Source organism: Botrytis deweyae, assembly GCF_014898535.1.
Source record: "Botrytis deweyae strain B1 chromosome Unknown BDEW_012, whole genome shotgun sequence".
In the NCBI taxonomy this organism is placed as follows: domain Eukaryota; kingdom Fungi; phylum Ascomycota; class Leotiomycetes; order Helotiales; family Sclerotiniaceae; genus Botrytis; species Botrytis deweyae.
Window position 1 is genome coordinate 726495 of NW_024066219.1, and position 16919 is coordinate 743413.

The 16919-nt window shown below is 29.0% G+C and overlaps 2 protein-coding genes across 2 annotated transcripts; one reads left to right on the forward strand and one right to left on the reverse strand.

Annotated features, from left to right (window-relative positions):
- The first annotated feature begins 2202 nt into the window (after positions 1-2202).
- EAE98_006044 (uncharacterized protein) lies at positions 2203-3541 on the forward strand. The gene is made up of 2 exons (XM_038953666.1): positions 2203-2869; positions 2940-3541. The coding sequence occupies exons 1-2, from the start codon at positions 2379-2381 to the stop codon at positions 3247-3249; spliced, it is 801 nt and encodes a 266-aa protein (XP_038810061.1). The 5' UTR covers positions 2203-2378; the 3' UTR covers positions 3250-3541.
- Positions 3542-3673: 132 nt separating this feature from the next.
- Positions 3674-4914, reverse strand: EAE98_006045 (uncharacterized protein; the record flags this gene model as incomplete). The annotated part of the gene is made up of 3 exons (XM_038953667.1): positions 3674-3706; positions 3755-4239; positions 4293-4914. The coding sequence occupies 3 exons, from the start codon at positions 4912-4914 to the stop codon at positions 3674-3676; spliced, it is 1140 nt and encodes a 379-aa protein (XP_038810062.1).
- Between the last annotated feature and the right edge of the window lie 12005 nt (positions 4915-16919).

A 16919-nucleotide genomic window follows, 5' to 3' on the forward strand; every position in this document is an offset into this window, starting at 1 on the left:
TACGGAAGGATTGTTTCAAATGCCAATGTGGTTAGGGGATGTGGTGTTGGTGTCCAATACACCCAATTTAATAACGTGTTTTCAAAACCTTAAATTTCAGTGCTTTATTAAAAACATCTGAATATTAGATTTTCCAATTTCAATCTACAATACCTTTATCAATTATAGTCCAATTCAATTGAAAATTTGATCAAATTATAGGGAATAATGAATTATATTATTTATATAATTTTTGATTATTTCAAATCGGTATTAATCGAATTGGAGAGTTTAGAGCGAAAGTTCGAAAACAATTGAAAATAAGTCGGATACCCCACTTTCTGGCCACCCCCCTTTTGGGCCACTTTTTACACCAAAAATGGAAATTTTAACTCTCTCATTTATGGATAGAATTTCATGAAAATTTATATATATATAATTTAGATCGATTTAAGCTTATTCTGAAATTTTCAGATTTTTAGGATTTTTCTGTATTGAGATCTAGAGCTTCAAAATATCGATTTTTAAATTTGTATAGGAATCACATACAAATTTGAAACTTTTATAAAATCTTTAATAACTTTCGAATAAAAATTGCTAAAAATATATTGTAAAATTTCACTATCACTTTATAATATATTTCATATAATAGATTCAGAAAAAATAAAAAAATTCTCATAAATAAATATTTAAAGGGGTACCCTCAAAATGACAGGGATTATTTATACTACTCTAAACTCACTGTATACTATATCTCTATATCTGTTAATTTTTTTGAATTTTTTTTTGAATTTCTATATAGATTCAAGCTCAAATATCTCAGAAATATATATAGTTTTCTTTTAATAATTGTTGTTAAAAAGTTATTAAAGGTTTTATAAAAATTCTAAATTTGTATGTGATTCCCATACAAATTTGAAAATCGATATTTTGAAGCTCTAGCTTTCAATACAGAAAAATCCTAAAAATCTAAAAATTTCAGAATAAGCTTAAATCGATCTAAATTATATATATACAAATTTTCATTGAATTATATTATATATTGATAGAGATATTAATAGGCCTAAAAAGTGATTTTTGGTGTGAAAGGGTGGCCCAAAACCCTGTTGGCCCGAAAGTAGGGTAACCGACTTAGCTTGGAAACACATTGATTTTCAGCCTCAAAATCGAATTTTTGATCTATTTACCTCCAACTCCACAACCATTTCCCCAAATTACTAATAAATTTAATACATCAATTCCTTTAGTTGAGATATCAATTATTCTGAAGAGCTTATTCAATTTGAAGATATATTGATGAATCCAGAAATGATTGAAATTGAATTTTCATATTGATAAAATTGATGAGGCACAAAATTTCGCTTGTTTTCTTTGGAAACGAGTTATTAAATCGGGTGTAGTTCTTGTGGCTTGAACACTAGCGCCGTCAGACCCCAAAATAAAACTGTCCTAGCGGCAAACAAGCATTTTTCTAGAACATCATAATTTAAGGGTATGACATCCGGATTTGCTCGATCCTTAAGCAACTATATCGAGTGTGGACTCCAGATTCCACGCGCTGCCCCTGAACTATGCCGATAGGAGTTGATGCTCATTTAATTCTGTGGAAGTTTGTCAGCGAGGGATTCTTATATCAGCATCGGCAGAGCTTGAGGTTACATTGTATCATGAAAATCGAGACAAAGGTGTTGACATTTGGGGTTATTATCGTAACTTTCATAATCTCACTTTTCAAATGCTGTTTTATTGCTTTCAATCTACCTGTCGAGAGTCCAGGGTGTGTGTATTCATTGTTGTTGGCCCCCACAACATCCGTGCCGATATTTTCTAGGGTATCATGGCTTTCCACGGAAATCCTCATGGACCCTTTCTTAGAGTTGATACCAGGGAGATATAACAATCCAGAAAGTGCTCCACAAGGATATCCCCAGACCATCAAAGTTAGAATCCCAAATCGTATTACAGTTCAGACTACTGAAAACACCAATGAGCAGCTGCCTAACATAGAATAGCGTCTCGTGTTGCACATTGTTTCATCACCTAGGTAGTATACCATTGTTAAACGCACTCGTTGAGCTGAGAGACACCGCTTCCTTCTTTTCGTCATTATCTAATCAATTTTATAGCATGGAACAAATGTCAGCAAAAAGGGACGCAACTGATCTTCTGCAACTACATGAAATCCCATATCTTCTAATTGCGGATCATGCAAGGTGGTTTGATATCGTTCTTGTGTGATATAACCCTAAAGTTTAATTTGAAGTCGTTGGTATATATATTGGTCAAAGCAAGACGTGTTTTTTCATTCATCAGCTTTCCCTGTATCTTTCTCACATTCATTCACCGAATCTTAATTCTATTTTCCTAACAGTCATTCTTTCAACCTTGTTTATTCCATCATGCATTTAAATCAATCGATTATTTCGGCATCTTTTCTCGCCGCGGCCGCACTTGCAGCTCCCTTGGATGCTCGCGGTAGTTCCACCTCACCAGCCAACGCAAAAGTTACCCTAGCAGCAGCATTCACTTCTGGCGCCGGCAACAAAGAGCCAAACTCTACCACCAGCATCGGTGTTGGTAAAGGCGCAGATACTTACAAGTGCTACTCGGGTGGCTGGCAATCTTTCCCATCATCTTCTGAATGGGTGTCATTTGATGCCATGTGGAACAGTTCCACTACATATCTCAAAGAATCATGTGCCAATACTGGTGCCTTTGGCTCTGGTGACAGCCCGGCACAGATCGATAACATGTACAACTCAATCTTGTCGGTTGCTAGTGCTAGTTTGGTGGACCCAAGATTCATCTACGCCACAATTTTGCAAGAAAGCAGCGGTTGTGTCAACATCGATACTAGCCAGAACCCAGATCCAAGTCAACCTGACAACCCGTATGTTCTCATTTACTTTTTTCTTCTTAATCAGCTATCTTTCAAACCCAAATCACTAACAGTGTCCCAGCGGACTCATGCAATCCGTCGGCGGTGTAAAATTTGTCGGTAACTCCGCATCTGCTTCCGCTCAAGCTGCATCTATTCGCCAAATGATCGTTGATGGTACTCAAGGCACATCTCAAGGCGACGGACTTGTTCAATGTATCAATCAGTATGGAAACATTTATGAAGCAGCTAGATGTTACAATTCTGGCCAGGTCAACAAGAGCAATCTGAATGATGCTGAGGGAGCTACACCAAGTTATGTTACCGATATTGCAAACAGAATGACTGGGTGGCTGGATGCGCCACAGAAGTTCGGCTCTTGCAAGAAATAGACTCCATGGTGCAGTATGTAGATACGGGGTAGACGGAGATCTGTGGAGTGCCTTTGGCGAGGTGTTTCGGGGCAAATGAGCAAGGAGCTAGGTCTCGCTCGCGGAGATGTAGTTTGTGGTTCGCAGTTTCTGTGTTCTTGGAGCTGGAGAACTTCACAATGTCATAATTTGAGTTACAGGATATGTGATAGTCCGGACTGTAGTCCAGGAATTTATAACTCTGGAATATTCAATCTAATTCTTGATGTTTTAGCTATTTCAGACATTGACATAATTATCGTTGTTGAATTCACGAGCATTCTACTATTCTGTCTTTCCCACTGTTTCTCACGATTTTCAAATTAGTCTCTCTATGAATAATTTGAGCTAACAATAAATTCAAAGATTGCAAAAACTCAAAAATAGCTATACATATGTCTTCTTGCTAACAATAGAAGTAACAATCCATGTTGCGATTCTAGACACATTAATACATTAGCTCATATTTGAAATCGTAAAGACATACTGCTCTCACCGAAATTGCACCCAAAGAAGTCTCAGGATTAGCCCAACCACCAACACTACAATTTGGCATCCCAGAGTTCACGCTTGTAGTCCAAGACTGGGTTCCATATACAAATTGAATGTAGTCTGATGGATTTCCATTAAGCTCCGGAGTAATGACAATAGGAAAAGGTAAAGTGGTGTTGAAAACGTAAGGATTTCCATCCCCGGCGACCTTTGTAATATTTTTTGAGCCATCTTCTCCACTCCCCATAACCGGAATATCATTTCCAATACCATCTGTTATATTTCTTATGTGCACTTCGAAGATCACATGTTCGTTGCTTGGTCCAGGAAAGCTTTTGAATTCTTCGAGGTGAAACCAACATTTTCCTGCTGTGTAATTCTGGTTGACTTGAGGAGTAATACGGTACGTAACTATGTCTACTTGAAGTGTACCGCCGGTCTTCCAATTTGATGGGTTCCTGGCAGCATCGGAGTCACAGGCTGTCAACTATTAGCAAGCTTGATACACCCGCAAAGATGATAGAGAATAATACTATCCATGATTGATGTCATGTTATTAGAGCAATAGTTCTTCAAATCATGCATGATATCTATCCCAGGTGGCCAGTCAATTTCCAAATCAACTTCATAGTGTCCACCTTGGTTGTAAGTACGGAGTATTGAGCCGCTATCTTTATCTTGTGTGCCTTGTTCAGCAGCCTCTTGACAGAATTTATTGATTTGATTCATCATGTCATCGCGGGCCATGAATTTATTGCTTCCGGAATTGCATGTTTGCTTAGGTGTTGAGGTAGGAAGTATGGCGACGGAAATTGAGTTACTCGATTGTGAGACTGAAGAGATAGAGGTTTCTGAGGGTTTTGGCGACGATGAAGTTGAAGATGATGTCGAGGAAACAAAGGTTGTCGATTTAATATATGTTGAAGGACTAGCTGATTCAGATGTTGATATTGGTGTTGGAATGATTGAAAGACCCGTTTTACCAGAAGGAGCTACGAGATTGTCGGTTGTTTGTGAGGAATCGTCAGATTTACTGAGCCTTGTTGAAACAACACTACTGTTTGTCTCGGAACATGGCGTCGAAGACGATCCAGAGGTCCCAGCTGTCGTGATGATGATCGGAAGCGCTGATGTCGTCTGAAGATTAATTCCCATAGAGGTTGTACTGGTCTTAAAGATATAGCTATTATGGTTACCCACTATGATAGTGGTACAGAGACAATCACATGAAGATGTATTCAGCTCCTTTCCAAAGACGGAAGATATTAACACAGAACCGAAAATCATTGAAATAAGAAGATAGTGCGGGAACCGCCTTACGGGTACCATATTCAAAGAAAGTGCGTACATGATGTAGAATTATCTTTCACTATGACAGAAATATCAGTATGCCAATTGATAGAAAATGGAGTCTAAGAGCAAGCTACTTATAATATTCTACACGTACATTATTGCTCCATTCTAGATTAATTATGACGCAACAAAGTTGATATTATTTGACTCATATAATATAGCAACATGATAATCATTTCCAATCATTTCAATTTGAATTCGCAAACAATTTTCTCTTGAATAGCAATGCTAAGTATAAATTGTAGCAAAAAAGAATAGAATGTGTGATTCAAGGATGTCCGTTGATGCCTCAGAAGACAAACAAAATTTGTTTATTTAGCCGAAGATTTTTTAAATACACCCAATTTAATAACGTGTTTCCTCCCAAAAAAGCACTTTTTCGAATATCACCTAATCGAATTTTTGAAATCGGAAAATCCAATTCAATTAATATAGCTTCAAATTGAAAAAACTTTGTATTATAATATAGATCTCAATTAACAAAATTTATAAATAAAGTTTGAATAGAATTGATTAAAAATTTATAGAATTAGAAATGGTTGAATGAAATTATAATTTTTGGAACAGTTTTCAGGTTTTTGAATTTTCGAAATTCAATTTTCATTTAATTATTTTCAATTCAATAAATTTTTGATTAAAAGTATTCAAATTTTATTTATTGATTTTATTAATTGAGATTTATATTATAATATAGAGTTTTTTCAATTTGAAGTTATATTGATCGAATTAAAAACAATTGAATTATTTTAATGTTGGTTTGAGAGAGATACGGAAGACGTGGTTCTCACTATGTGTAGGCCCCTAAATGTCTATTTGTATTTAATCTAAGGAACTAGCTAAATGAGGGAAATAGTAGGCCTTATATAGGTACTACTGAAAGAGCTAATCTCTTTCGCTTTCGCCTAATAACCTTAATACAGTTGCCTTTGTATTGAAGTGAATCCTTTGAAGTGAATTCCTTTGAATGAATTCCTTTGTCCATACATTTGAAACTCTCTTTTATAGCTTTAAATATAATAGTAGAAAAAAAATTCATAAAATTATAAATATTCTCTATTTACTAATTAAAGTCCCTGATCTCTTATTAATAGAATCAATTCCTTTCTTCTTTTAATCCTATTCCACTCACTTCATTATCTTGATATCAATCTTATTTGTATTAATTAAATCAGCAAAAGCTTAACACAGTTTTCCTTTTATTATTACATCAATTGGATTAATTGAATTATCAATCCAGATTACTTCAACAATCTCTTTTTACTTATAGAATTGATATAATACTATAATATCGATTATTAGTCTTTTTTCACTAATTATTCTTAATTTTATAAATAGGTTATATAGTGATTTGGAATCAATATACAGAACTAATAGAATCTCCTTATTAAGAATAATACTAATTATAGAAATAATTGTTATATCAATATCGAATCCCTAAACTAATTTGTATAGTTTGAATACTAAAATACTATATATGACTTTTTTGTATTTAATAAATGATTAATAAATAATATTAGTATTATTATCACAATCAATCCGTGTAAGAGCTGGCGAGGGCATATAAGTAGTCCCTGCGGGGCTACTTCAGGCCGATACCAACCCACACACAATTATAAATTGTAGAATTTTTATAGTTTAGAAGGATTAATGAAAAGTCTTTGTATTATATTATACCTAATTGATTTATTACTATTATCTACTCTAACAATTCTTTTCATTCCCCTATATAAAACAATCTGTTAACTATTTCTTAATCGAGCAATTATCGATACCATTATAGTTTCAACAAAAAAAACACTTATTTCAAAAAGAAAGCGGAATACCTACAATACAATTCAAGACCAATCTAATGAAACTATTAATCAATTCCTATAAAGTATCGATAGCAATGCCTATTCGGCTTAATTGTATCCCCCTGGTAATAACGAGAATATATTATTGGTCTAATAACTTAAAGAAATAAAAAAAGAAATAGCAGTTATAAAAAAGATTTATAGAATAGCTATAGACTGCATCTTATATATAATCACTCCAGTTGAGTATAACCAACCCGCAGCCGTACCGAATGCAACCCATCAGAATACTAACCTTAATTAGAGAAAACCATTGAAGTTGCAGAGATTGAAACAATATAAAGAAAAGAATATCGAGAAAGCTAAAAACTTCTTCTTCCAGATAGAAATCATATTTTGAAGTGACGGTGGGTACCATTTTTCTATCGATACTAAGAAAATAGAATATATCATCCAATACTTTAAACGGTAGCCCCTGGTGATTTGGTGTTGGTATATAAGCAAGTCAAGTTACAAAGAAATAAATTAAGAAAACTTTAGAAAATATATATATAATACTATTATAAATAAAGGAACTAGATAGCAACAAGCAATTCAAAAGATTATATATACAAAACAAAAAGAAGGAAAAACTGTAAATGTATTTGTAATCTATCTAAAAGACTTTAAAGAAAATATCGAACAAAAAGCAAAAAATATTCAGGTCGAAAGACTCTTAACAGATCTATTATCCAGTATAACCAGGAAAATATCGGAATCCCTATAACAATCTGAGTTGTGCAATAAATTTATAAAACAAGCCTGTAAACTAGAAAGTGTAAAGAAATTATTTTAAGAAAAAGATATAAAGAATTCATATCAATTCTATAAGTATAACCAATTATTCTTTCAATATCAAAATCCATCTAAATACTTCTACCTAAAAAACAATCCAACTCTAACTATTAAAACAAAGGTTTAAAAATCAAATTAACCCTTTCAAAAAGAATCCTTTAAGATATCAAAACACCTTGCTAATATATTATATATAGAGTGTATACAAATTGCTATATACTATAAATACCAATAAAAAGAGCACATTACTTTAAACTATCAGAACGACTTTATATATAAATATTATAAAAAAAGATATAAAAAAAACGAATACTAAAATAATTCCTTTAAAACTATTTACACAAAAAATACTTAGATTCAGTAATTATAATGAATATCCTATTAATATTAGATTTATATAAAAAAGAATAAATAATCTTTACAATTATAGTAATCTTTAATAATAACAATAAGTCAATAATGCTTTGATGTCTTATCAATTTGGAAATATAAGTCAATATTATATAACAAAATAAGTATATCGAATAGAACTAAATCCCTATCAAGAAAAGCATTTCTCTTATATTAATAAATAATACTATAATTGTATTGTATAAAGATTATAAATTTCCTATTGAAATGAAAAATGAAAAAAGGGAAAAGAGAATCTACATTCATAGCTTCACATTAGCAATACTAAACCTACTACGGATAAATACTATTCTAGATTTCTTGTGGTTATAAACAATTAATCCTGATATTAATTGGAAATTGATGTTACTTCAATACCACCCCATCTTGAGTAATCTCGAGATTATTTCTATAAAAGAATTTTATCAGAAAATAAAGAAAAGCAAAGTAATCTTTGTGATCTTTTTAAACAAAATAATCTTGTAATTAAAAATAAAAGGAGACTGTCTAATATTCACATTGACTTTATATAAAATATTAAAAGAATTTTAAAAGTATAAAAAGACTTTTTTGAAAGACGAAAATAGCCTTTTATTCAAATATTATTCGATGGAGTATTATATTAATCTCGAATCCAATTCAATTCCCCCTTAGAACCCAATTTATTTCTTATCAAAGAAAGAGTTAGTAATATTATAAAAGTACCTAAATAAATATTAAAGAAAAGGGTGGATAAGAAGGTCTATCAGCTTAATAAAGGTGTTTATTATATTTATTTCAAAAAAAGAAAAAGGCCATTGATTATATATTAATTATCAAAGATTTAACCAGATTATTAGAAAGAATTGAATCCCCCTACCTCTTATCAATAAATCCCTAAACCAACTCCGATAAGATATTATATTCACCAAGCTAGATTTATAGAATATTTATTATCGAATTTGTATAAAAATAAAAGATAAATGAAAAACTGTATTTTGCATACAATATAACCAATACGAATATAAGATAATGCCTTTTAACCTTATCAATGCCTTTACAACATTTTAAACATATATCAATCAAACCTTGTCCAACTTGACAAATAACATCTGTATAATATATCTTAATGATATTCTGATTTACTCAAAAAATAAAGCTATACATACAACGGATATCCGAAAAGTCCTCGCACGACTCATCGAATACAAGCTCTACACAAAATTAAAGAAATACATCTTTTATATCAATAAAATAAAATTCCTAAAATACATCGTTTCACCTACAGGCATTACTATGAAACCAGGCTATATTTAGATTATAGTGGAATAGCTAATACCCAATAGCCTTAGAGATATACAAATGTTTTTTGGTTTCACGAACTTTTACCGATGGTTTATTAGGGTCTATTCAGCAATAGCTCACAGTATAACCACATTATTAAAGAAAACAAAAAAAGGAAAGATAATAATCGAATTCAAATAAACTAATAAAATACAAAAAACATTTGAAGTATTAAAGAAAATCTTTATATCAATATTTATTTTTTGGTATTTTGATCCCTTACTCCATATAATAATTAAAACCAATATATCGATCTTTGCTTTAGGTTATATATTGTTATAGCTCTTTTTAAAAGGAATTAAAGAGACATTGATCCAATAATAGCATCTCATTACATTCTATTCGAGGAAACTGAGTTTAGTAGAGTAATGATATTTCACTTATAATTAAAAATTACTAGCAATATATACCGTTTTCGTACAGTAGCGCTACTATGCGATAGAGAGTCGATATACTATCGTGGTTAAATCGGATTACAATAATCTCCAGCACTTCATGATAAAAAAAAGCCTGAATAGTCGGTAAGCAAGGTAGACAAAGGTTTTGGCTACATATAATTTCGAGATAATATATAGGACTGGAAGATTGAATTCTGTAGATAGACTGTCGTGCCGCCCTGATTACGCTGTCGATACAAACAGTATAAATAATATACTTCCAACCCTTCAGAATAAACTGAAAAATAGATTGATAATTATAAATCTATTTCAAAGTTTCTCTATCAAAAAAATAAAGCCCCTACATAACATCATAGACTTTTTACAAAGAAAAAAGTATAACCTACCATTCCGTAAATTCAAGTATTCACTGATTGAAACTGATTACAAATAATCAATACCACATCGGATAGCTTGTATTTTAACAGGAGATAAAATAGTATTCGAACCAGTATCAAAAACAATAAGAAATACTTTATTGCATCTCCAAGTGGATAACAATTTTATAAAGAATAAAAAATACCTGAATTAAAAATTGTACTCCACTAAAGTTGCCTCATCTTGGCAGGTAAATATTGATAGGCTTCTTAAACACAATAGAAATACCTACATACCATTAGACTTTGCTTTGAGAATAAAGATCTTAAAAACCCATCACGATAACTTTACGGGTGGATATTGAAGTATTTCTAAAACTTTAGAAATCTTAAGATTTAAATACTTCTAGCCTTCAATAAGAAAGGATATAAAAATACATATTAAAATATATACAATATGCCAGTATACCGCTATCAAAAGATATAAGCTCTACAACAAGTTACAGATTCTCCCTATTCCCTATAAACCTTGGAAAAAGATAACTATAGATTTCATTATAAATTTATCCCTATCGAAATTGGGTAAACATATATATAATACGGTTTTAGTAATTATTGATAGGTTTATAAAGTTTACCCGATACATACCTATTAATAAAATAATCACCTTATTGGAATTCGTTCAAACGCTGATACAAAATGTATTTAAGGATTTTGGGGTATTAGAAGGTATCGTATCAGATAGGGGACCACAGTTTGTAAGCAAATTCTAAAGTAGTTTTCTTTTTTATTTGTGAATATAATACAAGTTGTTTATTATATTCCACCCTCAAATTGACGGGTAAATGGAGCGACAGAATCAGAACCTGATTTATTATATCAATTGTTATTCTAATTACCAACAAAACGATTGGTCTTCACTACTACCACTCGCAGAATTCATTTATAATACTATGTGGTATAGTACAATAAACACAAGCCTATTCTAAGCGATGTATGAATTCCTACCAATATTCCATTATATCAGCAAAAACGCCAATACTACAGGGAGGGTATTAGCAGCATACAAACGAATTGTCTTTTTCAATAAAAAAAGGGAAAAATTGAGAGAATTGTAATAAATAGTTATAAACCAAAAGTTAAAGGATACAAATGGCATAATAACCTAACGATATAATATCGGAAACAAAATAATACTAAACACTTGAAATATCAAGCAATTTCAACCCAAAAAGAAGTTTTCAAATAGATTTATAGACCCTTTTCAAATAATAGGTATAAAAACCAGTGGTCAAGTATATAAATTCAAATTACCATTTACCTATAAAATTTACAATATTTTTCATATTTCTTTACTAAAATTATGGTATAAACAATAGGATATTGCTAACCTATTATTATCAAAGAAGATAAACAATTATTTAGAATACAAAATGAAGAAAATCATAGTACATAGAAAGAAAGACAGAGGTATTCAATATCTAATCCAATAAAAAGGCTACCAATTAGTGGAAGATATATAGAAAGCTTTCTACAATTTTGATAATGCGAAAGAAATATTGGAAGAATATAATAAAAAAAGAAAACTATCAATATATAATTCAAAAAAAAAAAGGAAAAAAGCTATAAGATAATAGGGTTTTACTGTATACCCATAAGCGAATCATTAGTAATACAAAGCTATTTACAATATTCCTTCTTTTACTCCTTTCTATCTTGATAAAAACAAGAATGTAACTCTTTATTCACCAATATATTGCATGCTATTGTTAAACATACCAACTCATCTTGATATTTTTAGAATACTTTAGACTTCAATTTATAAGTATTAGGATCAATATTATCTGAATCTTTATCGGTATTCGACTAATGAAATTATCGCCATTCCTTCCATAAAGCCTTATCCCTAATAAGAGTACACCTTTGACTAATACGAGGATGTTGTTGTAAAGGCATTGTTATATTAGTGTGTTGAAAGGGTTCTATAGTAAGAATTAATCCTTTTATCCTATATATCAAGAAGATCTGGTGTAGAGAGGAGAACCCCAAAGATAGTATTACCTATATCGCTATCACTTCGTTTACCTTCATCCGCTGAAGGTATATTCACTTCATCCTCATTCACATTTTTCTTCTTTTTCATTTTTATAAGGGCTTTGCTAAACTTTCGAATCTCTGTTGATGGGTTGTCGGTAATTTATAAATATTTACAGAATCAAATACTTTCAGGAAAACTTGTAATAATATTAAACTCTCTAATATAAACAAAACAACTCATACAAAAAGCCTTAGCCTTTAGCAAAACACTAATATCTCGATATTAAAAATCAAAAAGGGAATTAGTAGTAACCAACACTACCTTTTATTTCGAAATTGTATAAAAAGCTTTATAAGGAGGAAGGATAGCTTAAGTAACCAAGCTCCCAGTGGCGGATTGATGGGCAGAAGCTATCGAATCTCTGGCAGTATACTTTTTTGCCTAAAGGGTGGTAATATTGATATTATCTTTAGAAATATGGGGAATATCAGAATGTTAAAGGGTATTGATAATTTAATAAAAAAAAGAGTTATCCTTTTTGTCGTTATTAAAATCAAAAAGAAACTCATTAGGATATCTAAAGCAATCCTTTTTGGGTATAGAGGAACGAGTATGGGAATGGGGGCGAAACAACAATTGAATATCAGTATGAGGGGGGATACAGCCTTCCGAACCAGCTAGTATGTTCATGGTACCCGAAGCCTTACCTCCTGGGGGAGTAGGGGGCGGGGCGGGGGTGTTGATAGTGTAGGGGTGAATAACCAGAGTTATAAAATCACTCTCATTATCCAAATCTATTGCAGCTATCAGTCTTATAACAGAGTTTGGAATAGTAACATCCAGTGCAGACAAATTATTCTAGAATCCAAAGAAATCAACTAAGTACCACTATAGGGAAACAAAGGGTGATCGACGACAGCTCGATAAGAGTCTACAAAACGCTTCATAAAATTGCTTATTCGATCCAACTTCTTTATAGCAAATAGAGATAATGCCTCAAATGATTTTAGTTTTTTAATATTATTTTATTTATCCTTTTTTCACAAAAAAACCTCCACATTCTTAACATAACACTTATTTTGATATATTATTACAATCTCAGCATTCTTTTTCTTTTGATTATCAATAAAAATAGCCTACCAAAAAGTTTGGGTTTGATATAATAAATTGATATCAAAAATATATCAAAAAAACACCAACTAGCAAACCTTTTTCTGGATACAATAATAATTATACTTAACATAAGAACCCTTATCATAATAACAGAAATCTTTAAAAACAGAAAATGCAATACACTTGAAGCAATGAAAATATATAAAGATAATCAAACCAACAAAACCTACTGCAAACCGAACCACAATCGCCTAGGAGTCGATAGATTGAGGAGCAACCATAATAAAACAAGGATTAATAAAAAGATAATAAAAAATAATTTGTTAAAAAAGAAAACGAACTCAGAAAATTAGAAAGAACTTATAAAACCCCTAATGATTTACCAATAAAAGCAATGAATACATTGAAATATTGTTTATTGATTATTTATAGCTTTATAGCATTCTTACTTCCTTTTAGCATGCAACACAAACGCGATCACTCGGCATCCCATTTTCTTATATTACACAAGCCGAATTCAAAAAGTAAACATACACATCTCAAAACACAACATACAATATAAAAAACTCTATCACAATCAATCCGTATAAGGGCTAGCAAGGGCACATAAGTAGCCCCTGCAGGACTACTTCAGGCCAACACCAACCCACACACAATTATAAATTGTAGAATTTTTATAGTTTAAAAGGATTAATGAAAAGTCTTTGTGCTACATTACACCTAGTTGATTCATTGCTATTATCTACTCTAACAATTATTGTATTTATTTATTATTATAATTATATAGTTTATTTAAAATAAATAGTTCTTATTGTTTGTAAAAGAGGTATTAGTAAAGACAATAATCTTAAATAAATTTAGATTAAATAATATATATTTAAGTTTTTTAGTAAAGTTTTCTTTTTGTTATTTGATATGCTTATTTAATATTATAATATTATTCTTGCTGGGTTGGATTGTTTACACTGCTATAAACAGATCGAAAAATGCTTTAGGTTGATATATAATTATAATATATACTCTACAGGCTTATTATACAATATATTGTTTATATATAGAAATATACTTTCGAATCTTACTATATATACCGTGCATATTCATAAATCCTATAGATATAAGCTATAGATTATTATATTACCTTTCTTAATCAAAATAAATATTATTATTCTTAAGTATAAAAGTGATATTATTAAATTTCAATAAATAATTATAAATAAGTTTCTTATAATCCTTAATTATAAAACCAGTTTACTTGAATTACTTGTTTTTAGCTTATATAAATATATTATCCTCAACAATAAGTATATCATTTATTTGAAATCCTATAATATCAAATTCAGTTTCTTTATTATTAGTATATAATAAATAAGAGTTATATATAAATTACTATATCTTAAGCTTCTCATAATAATAAATATAATATATCCAGAATTAATAATTTCCTGTTTTAGAAATACTATATAATAGTTTAACAACTAATAAAATTATATCAATTAGTAAATCCATCTCTTCTAAAATATAGATATAAAAAGTGTAATACAAATTCGAAGTGGATTGAATATATATCTGAATAATATTTCGAATATATACTTCTATATCTATTTTTTGAATACTTATGGCTAATGAAACTAAAATGTATTGATATAATTATTAAATTGTTGGGGATTATATTAATACAAATATCTTATTAATATTATTATATATTTGAATAATTAATTTCAATTTATAAAATTCAATATTCATTTTCTTATTCTTAATTTTATTAATAAATTATAATTTGAAAATATATATATTAAAAGGAATATTCAAAAATAATATAATCTCAAATATACTTTTAATTATTAATCTATCAATTTCTTTTTTTCTGGATTTCTTATATATAATAGAATCCTTAGAATTAATAGTAAAATATTTGAGATAGTAATTCTATATATAAGCTTGAATCTGAGGTATAACTATTTATAGAAAAAATATTGGAATAGAAATCTAATTGTTTTTGAATAAATCTAAAAAAAGTTTCTTTGAATTTGTTAAACATATAATTATTATTCCTAAAGGAAGTAATATAACTTTACTAGATTTTAACAAAATTACTTTGGAATTAATATTATAATCAATTTTCTTAATTTTTTTAATATATTTAGTTTTTAATTGCTTATAATACAGCTTTACCAATATAAATCTAAATCTTATAGATTTATAAGATAGATTAAGAATATATATTTCCCTTTTTATATTAATAAGTAAAAATGGTTTTTTTTATTTATTAATAGCTATTTCATTACCTTTTCTTTAAATCAAAATCTTATTATTTAGTAATAAATCATAAAGTATAGTTATAAAGGGTTTATTATATATATTCAAAGTTTCTTATATTTGTATAAAATTATATAATTTATGAATCTTTATTATAGCTTTAGAGATTGTAGTAGTATATTATTGAATAATAAATGTTGAAGAATTAGTATTAATTATATAGGGAAATATTTCAAAAACAAATAAAGTAAATATTAAACTATCAGATTTAATAATATTATTAATTGCCTTTATAGTTATTTAGAGTATAACTATTTTACAAATACTGAGTTTATGAATTTCTTTATAAATAATTTTGTAAGATTTATACAATAATACATAAAATCTTTTAATAATATTAATCGAATAATATATTTCTATAAGAATTATTTTTATCTAAATAAATATTGATATAATATATTATTGAAACTCTTTTCTAATAAAATTAATATTAATATTATAAATAATATACTCTAATAGATTAATATATATATTGATTCAGTATTTATAGAGTTTATCCCATATATACTTCATAGATACATTACTCAACTATCGAATAGCTTAAAAGCATATAGTTTTGTTAATAATATACAGGATTGGATTATTATTGATATAAAGTATATTAACAAGTATAATATAATTAAATTTAAAATTCTTATTGAATAAAGAGAATTTGAATCTATTAAATGATTTATTATAGATTTAATAATAATAATAAAACTTAGTAAGTTATTTAATTGTTTCAAAGTTCTTATTATACCTAGAGTGTTTGAGTATTTTATAGAATTTGTATATAGATGGATAGTCAAATTAATAGTAAATTCATTATAACTCAATTTTAATAAAATAATAATTATTATTACCAATAGAATAATTAATCAATTCCTCGATATTAATATTTTACAGTAAAAATGTATAATCAAATTATTGATATATAAAATAGATGCTTTTAGATATAATAATAATATTATCAAAATTGTTATATTTGAATCTAAGTCTATTTATATCAATTAAAAAAAGCAAAAATAGAAGATTGGCTTTTATTATATTTTATTCTACCTCTTCAAATGGAAGCTTAGTATAAAACAAATTGATGGAAATTATTGCTCTAATACTATACTGGATTGTTATCTATCCAATAGTAGCTATATTGTATTCAATATCCTCAATCTTTTTTTATATCAAATACTAATTGTATTCGATAGATGATCTCTCAGCTGTATTTGTATTAATTATAATACTAAAGAATATATCAATACCATATTGC